At 47.5% G+C, this 12,120-nt stretch overlaps 1 protein-coding gene across 3 annotated transcripts in view; it reads left to right on the top strand.

The window, feature by feature from the left end:
• The window catches only part of ULK1 (unc-51 like autophagy activating kinase 1), a 74,740-nt gene extending 64,545 nt beyond the window's left edge, over positions 1 to 10,195 (top strand). For all 3 annotated transcript variants that reach the window (XM_063173581.1, XM_063173582.1, XM_063173580.1), the window contains 6 exons: positions 811 to 998; positions 3,586 to 3,764; positions 3,889 to 4,007; positions 5,579 to 5,736; positions 5,940 to 6,075; positions 7,055 to 10,195. In XM_063173581.1, the coding sequence (XP_063029651.1) occupies positions 811 to 998; positions 3,586 to 3,764; positions 3,889 to 4,007; positions 5,579 to 5,736; positions 5,940 to 6,075; positions 7,055 to 7,110 (836 nt within the window). In that variant the 3' untranslated portion in view covers positions 7,111 to 10,195. The remainder of the gene's footprint in view (positions 1 to 810; positions 999 to 3,585; positions 3,765 to 3,888; positions 4,008 to 5,578; positions 5,737 to 5,939; positions 6,076 to 7,054) is intronic.
• Positions 10,196 to 12,120: the final 1,925 nt, after the last annotated feature.

The following is a 12,120-nucleotide window of genomic DNA, read 5'->3' as shown; positions in this document are numbered from 1 at the left end:
CAGTGAGAATGGAGAATACCACCTGGGTAGAATTAGCAGATTGTTGGAGCTGGCATTGGCATCCCCCATCAGACAGAGGGTTTTCCTCTGTGGCAGTGTGCCAGGGGTGGGAAAGCCTCTGGAAGTGATGAAAGCATTGTGAGACAAAATATCCTTTGTGCTCCTAGGGTGAATTCAGTGGTCAAGAAGGGGAAAAGCTGATGGTGAGGAATTGTCTGATGGACACCACATCTATAGGGTCTCCAGAACCCTGGGGTTAGGGTCTTGACTCAGCTGGTCACTCATTCTCTGCCCAGCCTCTTATTTATAAAGAGGGGAAAACAAAAGTGCAGGGCATTAATGGAAAACTCTCCTGGCTTGCATACAGAATGTTCTAGAGCCATCACTTATCAGAGTGCTCATTCAGTGACAGTAATAGCAAAAAGGCAGGGAGCCAGGGTTCAAACTGTGCTGCTCCATGGTGGGGAAGTTGGCTTTGACTGTGTATGATAAAGATCAGCCCAAGATATTGTGGCAGGATTCAAAAAAAGGGTTTAGCCAAAAAAAGGGTAAAGAATTTCTTCTGAATTGTCTCTGTAAATGATCATCATTCTTAAATCTGCCTGAGCTTGTCAGCTGGTCTGAGTCACTGAGTGGGGAGTGGTTGTTCTGCATCCAGAGTCCTTGCATCTTCCTCACAAGAACCTCTTGCTGGCTCCTGTCAGATCCACGATCCTGAATCCTACAGAATTCTCTCTTCTGCATGAGGAATGTCTGCCTGACCTGCTGTTAATACCTCCAGTTAATTCCTTTGTCTGTTTTTCTTCACAGTGGGCTCTTCCAGCTCTCTCAGTTCTGGAGGCTCCTTCAGTGGGAGGCACTTGGCAGTGGGAGCTGCTGGGGAGGCCCTGGAGGGCCCCTCGAGTCTCCGGTACACTTTTGCTGATCCCATCACTGCCAACCTGGAAGGTGCTGTCACATTTGAGGCACCAGAGCTGCCTGAAGAGACCCTCATGGAGGTGGGTGTGGTATATCCCAGGGGCAAAGGACAGGGGAATAAAAGTAAAGCTTTTATTAAATCCATGCATTGCTTCCAGAGGTGGAGCAAACAATACAGCAAGTTCCAAGAGAGCAAGGCCAGTGAAATGTTCAGAAAGCTCAGGGTATATTTAGCACCAAGCCCTTTAGTCCATGTAACAGCCTGTGAGTGGGGTTAAAATTCCCCGTTCCCCAAAGCTGAAATTGCAGCTTGGAAGATCAGTTATCCAGTTTTGTATTAAGGGCCTCTGAAGCCAACCTGCCTGCTCTGGGGCTCTCCTGTTTTCCAAGGCTCAGCATTAGTCCTGGCTGACTGAGAACATGAGTAGCTCGGTGTGTCAGGTGCCTGCCTGCTGCACCTGGGGAGTCAGCAGTGATCTGGTCTCTGCTGAAAGGATCTGCAAACAAAGTAAACCTGACACTTCTGTTCCTGCTGGGGGAGGGGGGTACACTGTGTTCTGCACCAGAAGAGCTGAACCAGATTGTGGAGCTGAAAGGCTGCCAGGCTCCCCTTCTCTGCAGGCTGAGGCAGAGCAAATGCTGTTATAGCTGGGATATATTTGAAATGTAGGTCAGGCTGCCCATTTGCACTGGAGGTGGGAGGCAGATTCAGTCACGCTTTTGGCTCTGCTTGTGATACCTCCTTGGGCTGTCTGGGACTGGAGAAGGCTCTTTGTGTCTGACACTTGCTGGTGTTGCTGAAAACCCCAAGATACCAAGAGAGATATGCACACATTGTTTTAAGGATGTGGGTTTGCTCTTCTGCTTCAGATTTTGTTGAGCTCATTTTTTCTGTCAGTTCTGCATTGGATTGCATTTGTTGGCTTCATTACCTGTGAAGCCACAGGGCAAAGGCTTCCAGCCATGATGTGATCACAATGGCAGTCAGTTGAACTGAGCATCCTACCTGGGTGAGGTGACAGAAGTTTGGGGCCCTGCCAGCTGCCACTACTTCAGATGCTGGTCTGAAGAGAAGTGTCCTAAGGAAGTATCAGTTGATCTTGGAATAGCACTCAGCTTCTCTGCCTGTAATGACTCATTTGGCTTCAGTTGTTGTTTCTGCTGAGCACAGTAATCTGTTTGCATGTCACAAAACCTTTGCAACAGATTTCAAGACCCTTTTGTGCTCTGTAGAGTTGGCTAGAATGCATACCTGGCGGATTTTCTGCTTTCTGCTCATCTTTCAGGGCACTGAAGTCTCACTGTTTAGTGCCCTTGTTTATCTTGAGCAGCACTGTTGCATTTGGATGGGTGGTTCTTCTGTCTTTTGTGAAAGTGTCTTTAGGTGCAGACAAGGCATACTGGAGGCTGGGGCTTAGTTTCTTTTGCAGTGCTCTAAAACACAATACAGAGATGGCTACAGAAGACTTCTGATGGCAAATGAGGCCATAAATGCCAGCACAGTTAACAGAAGCTGACTGTAGGCAGAGGAAGGACTGCCTGTGGTTTAGAGATAAGAGTGTGAACCTGCAAGATCTCAGCAGTTTCCTGCTCTGCCACAAACTTCTTGTGTGACTTGATAATTTCTTAATCTTCAAGTTCCTCCTGTGCTTTTAAAGAAAATTGAGGAAGATGGAGATAACACTTCCTCACCATACTGGACTGTCCAGGTAGCAAGGTGGTGGGAGGGAAAGATTCATGTTCCAGATAGTCAGAGCTGCCTGAGCAGCCCAGTGCCTGAGCCAGTGAAGGAAAGAAAGCAGCTCTCAGATCTTGAACATGACGACTTCCTGGTAAATTCATGTAGGAAACATCCTTACCCCCTTTGAGAGAACTGAGCCAGTTACTCTTTGAAGACCAGGTTACCCACTTCTCAACAGAGAGTAAACAATGAAGTTGGCATCTGACCCAGGCAGCAATTCACTTTGCAGACCCACAGGCATTCAGATTTTCCACAAATACTAACTTCCCAGAACTGGTTGCAGTGACTTAAGCATGCAGCTTCCCAGAAATGGGATAATCCCCTTTGATCTGTAACAGCAGAGGAAAAACTGCTCTGAAATGACCACAGCTCTTGGTGTGAGCACTTCCCTCACCAGCTGGGCAGGAGTTGCAGATAGAAGGTTGTCCTTGCTGTCTCCTCAAAGAACCTCACCCAAGGCTCGCTGCACTGAGCTGGGAAGGGATGAAGGCTGGGATGTAGGGTTGGAGACACTTCACTGGCAGTTTTATATGGTGTAGGAGGTTTTCACTCCCATGAAATCCACATTGGCATTGCTGTAGTGGGAACAAGAGCCAGGCTTATGGTGCAGATGGTCTCTCCCCCTTCCTGGCTGACTTCTGAAAATCCCACAGAGCTGGGATGCTCCTTGGGATGGGAGCTTGTAATTTTAGAGTAAGCCTCACCAGCTTCTCCAGGGAGCTGTCTAGAAGTTTCTAGCCTGGGACAGTTGTTTGCTGCTGCTACTGTGCAAGAGGAACCGGTGCAGGCTCCAGGCTGAGCTTGGCCCAGAGCAGAGCTGCAAGGGGCTCTGGGGGTGAGGTGTTGTTTCTGTAGCTGGAGTGGGTTGCTGGCACAGCTCAGGTGAGCTCAGGTTGCCTGTAACCCCCCTGGCATCCCTCCAACAGCAGGAGCACACGGACATCCTGCGCAGCCTGCGCTTCACGCTGGCCTTCGTGCACTACGTGATGGAGATCGCTGCTCTCAAGGGCAGCTCCAGTGACATGGGCAGCTCGGTGGCATCTGAGTACCAGCTCCAGGAGAGCGTGGTGGCCGACCAGATCAGCCTCCTGAGCCGGGAGTGGAGGTAAGGACTGGCAGAGCTGCTCCTCTCCCAGGGGTTCTGCCTCCCGCCCCACACATCCTCATGTGCCCGCAGTCCTTGGGGACACAGAGCTGCTGTCACACTGCTCTGTCTGCTTTCCTTGCAGCTATGCAGAGCAGCTCGTGCTGTACCTGAAAGTGGCAGAACTTCTGTCCTCGGGGCTGCAGATGGCCATAGAGCAGATCAAAGCTGGCAAGCTCTGCCTCTCCTCCACCGTCAAGCAAGGTAAGGGGCTGCTGCTCTCATGGGGCAAAAGACTCACCTGGAATGGCACTTATAAAAGTGTCACAGACAGTATGGAGGGGGTGAAGTGAGTGTGAACCCTACCAGGGTGGTGGGAGCTCATTTGTGATTGTCCCCTTGTGCAGCTGGATCTTTATTCACATGAGAATGTTCCTCTCTTCACACTGACCTTATGGCTCAGAGCTATTGTCATGCTCCTGTGAGACTCTTCAGCACTAATTGTAAGGGGGGATGCATCTTATCTGATTCCTTGAATATCTCTGTCTTAGGTGCTGATGTGTACTTGATGTAAGCCCAGCTTAATTACACAGTGCATGTCCTAGGAAGTGCTTACTCAGCAAATAGGGACTTGTCCTGGCAGTGATGATTTTTCAAGTGAAACAAAAACACAGGAAGTGGAGTACTGGTAATGCCAGAGTCACTTCTTCACTGGTGTTGCAGCTTTACATTTGCATCTGATTGGCTGTGGTGAGAGCTGGCTGTGAGTCAGTGATAAGAAAAAAATAATTTTTGAACTCCCATTGTAATATTACTGAGGGAACTTTTGGAAGTACTTGAAATACTTGACCCACCAGCCACCTACCCTGAGAGCTTTGCCTTTGCAAAGTGCTGCCTTGGGATGGGCTGTAAAAAATGGAAGTTAAATATGAATTGCACACATATGTTGTAGCAGGCAGTGTGGAGCAATACACACCAGATTTAGCTACACATCTTCCACAAGTTCAGGCTAACAGAAAAGTTGTCATAACCCAAATAAATCACTTCTTTTCAGAGCAGATTGCAGCTTCTAGATTTGTAGTGTTGTTTCTCCTTCAGTGTGTGGGAATTGGGCAAGGCTGGCTTGTCTTTGTTTCATACAGCATGGGGATTTTCAAATGTGTGTGTAGGAGTTAGTACTCATCAGATGTTGGTGGGAGTTTGTGTTCAGTACTCTGTGTAGATCCAGCCATGTAGCTAGGGAGACTCAGCCTGTGGCATCCCTTGCAGTTGTGGATTGTTATTTAATCACTCAGAGCCATATCTGATTCCTGATTCCCTATTCCTTAACCTGCCTGCATGAGCTGCTGTGCTTCAGGAGAGGAGGTGGCCCTTCACAGCCACCTGTGTCCTTCCTCAGTGGGACAGCAGAGATTCCCTTGCTTAGCCAGTGCTGCTGATCCACACTCCAGGAGCTCCCACGTGTGAGCCATGCACCCCTCACAGCACCCATGGAGCAGCAGAAGCTCTGGCTCTGCTGCTGGTGTGTGACACATCCTGTGCAGAGCAAAGTGCTCCTGCCTGTGGCTGCTGGGGGAAACAAAAATACACCCAGCCTCAGGTGAACCACACTTGTGTAGGAGTTGCCATGTGCAGGTTTATAAGTGGTGAAGGTGACAGTGGAAAGGGAAAAAGCCCTCTTGGTGCAGGGATTTCCTGCCAGTCTCTTGGCTTTAACAGAACCCTGTTGTCTGCAGGTTAATCCTTTGGGGTCCTGCACGTGGGAATTGGGAGGCACAGGGAGAATTGTGAGTAAAAACCATTTCTTTCTAAAGTATTTCTTTCTTTTACTGTAGTTGTGAAGAAGCTAAATGAGCTTTACAAATCCAGTGTATCCTCCTGTCACTGCCTCAACATGAGACTGCAGAGGTTCTTCTTGGACAAACAGAAGCTCATGGATCGGATCAACAGCATCACTGCAGAGAAGCTCATCTTCAGCTATGCTGTGCAAATGGTAAAAACCCACATTTCCAGAGACTGGGGATAGCACAGAGCAGTGTTGGGCATTTGTGGTTCCTGCTGGTGGCCTTAGCAGCTGGTTCCTCTCATGATGCTCCATCTGGAGGCTGGGCAAGGGGGTTGTCCATGCAGCTGAGGGACTGGGAAAGCTGGGTCTGCTCTGGGAATGAGCTCTTGGCACTGGGTTGTTGCCCTTAGGTGCAGTCTGCAGCCCTGGATGAGATGTTCCACCACAGAGAGGACTGTGCACAGAGGTACCACAAGGCTCTGCTGCTAATGGAGGGGCTCCTGAACATCATCACTGAACAGGGAGACATAGAAAACATCAGTAAATGTGAGTATTAGGCGACTTTTTGCTGTTTCCTCAACTAGAACATGTGGACTTTTTAGGTGCATGGATTTAGGTGCATGGATCGGAAATTTCAGCTTCCAGCACCATTTTTTTTTCCTTTGGCCACATCTTGGTGGACATAGCAGAGATCTCTTGGCTTGTTACAGCTCCTCACAGCCTGGCCTCCTGCTTTTCCAACAGAGAAGCTGATAGAAATGCAGGTCCCTGTTCTGAGCCACATTTTGAGAGCTTCCCATGCAGAGCAGTAGCCAGCACTTTGTTGGAACTTTGGATGTGTGAAAGAACTCTCTGAAGGAAGTGGTTTGGCAGCAGCAGGGGCCTGGGGTTGGTCTCCAGCCAGAACCATCCCTCTGCACAGAGCACTTGTGAACGTGAGCCTGCAGTGGCTGCAAGGCAGAGGTGGCTGCTCAGCACAGCAGGGGCTCCTTCCAGCACATCTCTGAACCAGGACTGCCCACCTGCCTGGTTCCCCAGCCCTGAGACACAAACTCTCCTCATCAGCAGGTGCTTGCTGTAGCAGTGAAAGCTGAGCTCTGACCTTTGTGCTGTCCTTGGGCCTCCTCTCCCAGGCAGTCTGCTGCTCCAGGCTGTCCCCTCTCCAGTGCTGTCCTTGTCCCCTGAGGGCTGTTACTCCATCTGGAGGGGAAGGGACTGACTCACTGCTCTGAGCACACTTTCCCTGCCCTTATGCTGGGGTTTAATCACCTCTGTCACCTCCCACTGCAGGTGGTGGGAAGAGGGGATTGGGGATAACCATCATCTGTTGGAGCTTGGCTGTCCCTTCCCAGGGTGTTTCTGGTCAGGTCTTCACTGGCCTCATCAGTACCTGGTGATGATTCTCAAAGTTCTGCTTAGATTTGTTGAAATTCTGCTGTTTTCCCTTTTTTGTTCAGTCTCCAGTGGTGGTCTTTACATTGGCAGGAAAATGAGAAGCTGATTGCTTGTGCTGTTCTTTCCCCAGGTAAGCTGTGCATCGAGCGCAGGCTGTCAGCTCTGCTGTCGGGGTTCTGTGCCTGACTCCAGTGGTGTTGTCCTTCACACGCCTCACCCCAGCTGATTGCTTTGTCCCCAGCAGCCTGTGCTGTGGTGGGAAACCACTCTGGCAGTAGGACACCTGGAGGATGGACTGCTCACTGTTCTGGTTTTGGACATTTTGGGAAGTTGTTCCACAGACTCAGATTCCTTTGTGGGGACGTGTGACTGCAGCAAGCACAAATATTTCCCTGCCCAAAGGCCTGGTGAAGACATAGCTGATGTGGAAAGGTCTCCCTCGTTGTCAGAGGGGGTGAAGGAAAGAAATCTGCTTCTTCCCAGCACTTTGAAGGATAAGACTGCTGCCTATCCCTCTTGCTTAAGAACAGGGTATTCCAGTGCTGTGTCCATTGCAGGCAATGGATGTGCTGAAACTGCTGGCTTCAGTTGATGTCCGAGTGTGTCATTCAGACATAAAGGCCAGTCTGTGTACTTTCCCCTTCCCAGCTGAGAGCCAGGCATCTTCAAGCTCCCTGGCAACAACAAAGGCTCCCCTCCACTCTCTCCTTTGTCCTTTCTCCTTGTGTTTATGCCTTGGAGTGCTTGGAGAGGAGGGAGTTGGCGTTGTGAAGTAGCTCCCACCTCAACAGACTCGCTGAGTGAGGCAGAGGATGTGTGGCTGCTGGGAAGCTTGGAAATCTCATGGCTGCTGTGTGGGCTCCCTGTCTGCCTGCCTGGATGGGCAAACAACACAGGGAAAGGGGCTGTGCAGGAAACAGGAGGGCAGCAGAAAGGGTCACACTCCTGTGTTTGTAAGAAGCCAAAATGAATCCGTTCCTCCCTTGGTCCCCCGGCTCAGAGGGATCAATGTGAAAGACTCGTGGCTGTTGAGCTCTCCTGTCAGCACGTTCCTACCTGAGGAAGCACTGGCACTGTCCTGCTTTCAGCTGTTGGCTCAATAACCCCTTCCCTGGAGCCCCCCAAACTGAAAACACTAGCTTTGTGAATCAAAGGAGCACTTTACACACTATGGGAACTTTGAGAAGTTGACTTTGCATCACACAACAACCCAGGAACATCACGACTGTTAGGAATGCTGTTCTTTTTATTCCTTTCCTTGCTTCCTGGTTGTTTTATTGCACTACGTGTGTGCGTATATTAATATGTATTCCTGAGAGTGAATATATATTGATATTGATATGGTTTGTGTGTAACTGTACGTATTTAACTGTACTGTATCTCGTGAGTGTGAGGCAAAGAGCACTGCAGAGTCTGTGCTGTTCCTCCTCCACACCAGGCAAAGCTGACTTGCAGTCTGGCAGTACCAAGGTTTGTTTTTTATTTAAATGTTCTTTTAAGGACAGTCATTACAAAGCTCCATGCTTTTTAAGAGCTGAAGAACAGGCGTTAGGATCCCACACACTTGGAAACGCATTTTTAAAGAAGTGTTACTTGCTGCTTTGTTTTTGTTTGTTGGGTTTTTGGGTTTTTTTGTTTGTTTTTTTTTTTTTTTATAAAGAAATCCCGTTCAGTTTTATGTTCAGCATTTCTTTCAAGGAGACTCTGCAGCCTAATGCGACTGTGGGTGTGTGTGGCTGGAGTTCTGGGTGAGGCTTGGGGTGCTGTGAGCATGTGTGTGAGAGGGGAGCTGCCTGCCTTCCATCTGTCTGTGAGAGATGAGTGTGAGTTCCAGAGTCGTGGCAGTGTTGTGGTAGAGCTGGGCAGAAAAGCATCTTTGAAAGCAACTCGAAACCTCAGGCTTAGTTTTTGGGGATCTAAAAATGTTTTGCACATGGTGGTTAAGTCCTCATTGCTTTTTTTTCCTCTCAAGATTGGCACATTCAGTGTGATTCTTTACAAGAGTTTCAGGAGCAACTCCATGGGCTTTGGAGCTGGCACTGCATTTGGCAACATGGGTGTTTCTGTTCACAGAGCAGAAGTGCCAATAAAGAAATTTAAAAATATTTCCAACTGCCCCAACCAGGGAAGCTTAAGTGTAGCTTTCACAAATGCTTCAGTATTTGGCTCACAGTTTGCTGCTTCTGTGGCCATTTGTGCTTGTGCCTGGGAAACAAAGGAGAAACAAAAAGACAGAAACAACCAACCTCCCCAGCCTGTTGTGGACAGCAATGCCGAGGAGCCCCAGACTGCAGAAAGGCTTTGGCCAGCTGTGCAAAGGGCTACACTGCAGCACAGGAGTACCAGCCAGGACTGACTCTGCAATACCCAGCCCTGCACCCCAGAGCTCGGGCACAGCCCCCAGGAGAGGCCCAGCCCGGACCCACATCTGCTGCCCCAGTGAGCTGTGTGTGTGGCAAGCTCAGCACTAACCTTCCAGCTGTACTTCATTACTTGAATGTATCAAAATTGTCCACATTCAATGTATACAAGTATATATTGCTCCAAAAAAAAAAAAATTAAAAATTGTGGTTTACAGACCTACAACTGATATATATGTATGTGTTTGTGTATATACATGCAAGGCTGTGTGTGTGTGTATGTGTGTGCATGGGTAGAGATACACACACAAACACAAACGTGTATATATATGTTTTTTTTTCTCTCAATACTTGAAACTTAGCCACTGTGCTTGAATTAAAAAAAAAAAAAGAAAAAAAAAACCAACAAAAAACCAACAAAAAATCCACACAAAATAACCCCAAAAGTAGGGGAGGAAAAAAAAATAAAGGTGATTTATTTTGCCATCACTTTGGTGACTTTCTTTTTTATCTAACTGCATGTAGCGTGAAACCAACTTTTTTGGTGAAAAATATTTATTGCTTTGTAGACAATAAGGTATGCAAAAAAAGAAGAAAAAAAAAAAAGAAAGAAAGCACCCCAAAAACCAACCCCCAACCATTGCTGAAGTTGCTAGTGTAGTCCACCTGCTATTGTCATGGCTTTGTTGCTGTTGCAGCGTTTGTGTCAGGCGTCTTTAATAGATTTCAAGAAACCTCAGTCTGATTACACGTACCTTCAGGTTTGTGAGAGCGTATGATGATGTTCTTTATAAGGTAATGCTTGATACTTTGTCAACATTTTTTATTTGTGTTTTGTGTGACTTTTTTTTTTTTTGGCTTTAAATTGTACAACACCGATTTAAGACAATAAAATTGATTTGAAATTGTTAGTGACCTGTTTTCAGTCATTTATGATCCTGTTCATGTGGTATCTGAGTGAAAGCATTTATAATGTGTGTGGTTCTACCTGCCTCAACTTTTGGGTAAAAAAGGGGTGTTTTCTGTCCCCTTATCACAGCAGGTGAAGCTTGGGGCAGAAAAGCCACCTTGCCTGAATTCCCATGAAGCCTGTGAATTTGAGAAAGTTGAAGCCAGTTGCTGAGTGGGAGCTGCAGTTCCTGGTTTCTCTTCCATGTTACCTGTCCTCTCCTCCTGCAGTGCTTAGGAACTGTCACAAGTTGATAGCAGAGCCCCAGCCCTTCCCAGCCAGTTGGATGCTTAAATTCCATCCATATTTCAGTATTTGTAGGATTATACTGTCAGAATCAGCAAGCTTGTTGCTGAACAAAAAAGAGACTTGAAGTGTGATATCATGATAACATTTGGGTATTTTAAATTTACATTAAATATATCTCTGCTGTGTTTGTATGCATTGCAATTTGGTTTTTGAACAGAGCAGGCACATGGCTTAGAATTCTCTTGCCCACATAGCTTTGCCACAGGTCACTGAACATGGCAAAAGGGACAGTGAAGATGCTGAGTGTTGGTCCTGACTTCAGTGCAGAACTTCCCTATTCTGTCTGGATTGGAACACTCTAGGAGGAAAAGCTAAGCCCTGCATCTGGGATGTGGGAGAGGTGCTGAATTAATTAGTCCAGTCCTTCCATTCTTGCAGAAATTTCAGCCACACAGCTGTAAACTTTCAGAAGCCAAATACCATAATTGCACCAAACATTTCCCAAAACTCCACTTGCTGAACTCCATGTGTTTTTGTTGCCCACGAGCATCATGGGGAAAGTCCTGCCCACCAGGCCCTGTGTGATGCAGCATCAGCCCACAATGTTGTGGTTTTGTAAGAAAAAAATCTTATTTCAAAATCATCATCATGAGCTGGAATTGGTTTTTTTCTTGCTCTGTCCTGTTTATAACCTCTGTTTCTGGTCCCTGCTTTTCCCACCCCAGGGAATTGCTCTGTGAGAACAGCTCTGCCTAGAAATGCTGGGCTCTTGTTGATGCTGGCTCACATGCAGGGACAGTGGATCCTTTCTCCCTGCAGGGCTGCAGCACCGTCAGTGCTGGGGACAACTCTGAGAAACTGCATTTGTGTGCTGAAAATGTGCTGGCACAACCTGGGCAAGACCCCACGGCAGCCCTTGGAAAGCTGCTCAGAACTGAGTAATTACAAATGCTGCTGTTTCTTTTTTCTGCTCAGCACACTTGGGTCTTTGTGTTTTGAGAATTTGCAGTGGTTTTTTTTTTGTTTTTTTTTTTTTTTTAACATTTTTTCCCTTTTGCAGAAAACCCTTGTGTATGTTTGTTCCCTGCAGCATGGGATAGTAGTACATAATACATACATGAAAAAGTTTCTGATGCTGAGGGTAAGGGAGGGGGGTTTCTTTTGAAGCTGCCCATTAAGAATTTCAAAGGTGAAAACACTGTAGCCAAATGAAAGATGGACCACTGTGTGTCACATGCCTGTGCAGATAGAGAACTCTGCTGAATCCATTGCACTCTTTCACAGGCAGCAGAGCAGAGGGGGAAAGTGCTAGCTGGGAAAACTTCAACAACAGAAATACACACTCTCTTCTAAAAGCACTGAACCATGGGACCTGGACAGTTCAAAAGCACCAGTGGAAATTGCACAACTTTCTGGATGTTGACTGTGACGTCATGCTGCTGTTGATTCTAGGGGAAAACAAACCCCAGCAATTCTTCCAGGGCATTTGGCTTTGTTCCTGTATTTTATATTTAGTTGTTGGTAAGTACGTCAGCAAAAACACACTCATTCAACTCTGAAAGATCAGAAGTGACAGTGACATCAAGGAAGCAGAAACGGGTGGGTGGGTGGGTGTTGAACCAAGGCCATACAAAGATC

This window comes from Melospiza melodia, chromosome 20, assembly GCF_035770615.1.
Source record: "Melospiza melodia melodia isolate bMelMel2 chromosome 20, bMelMel2.pri, whole genome shotgun sequence".
In the NCBI taxonomy this organism is placed as follows: domain Eukaryota; kingdom Metazoa; phylum Chordata; class Aves; order Passeriformes; family Passerellidae; genus Melospiza; species Melospiza melodia.
Note: the sequence above shows the minus strand (reverse complement) of the source record. Positions and strands in the feature narration are given on the sequence as shown.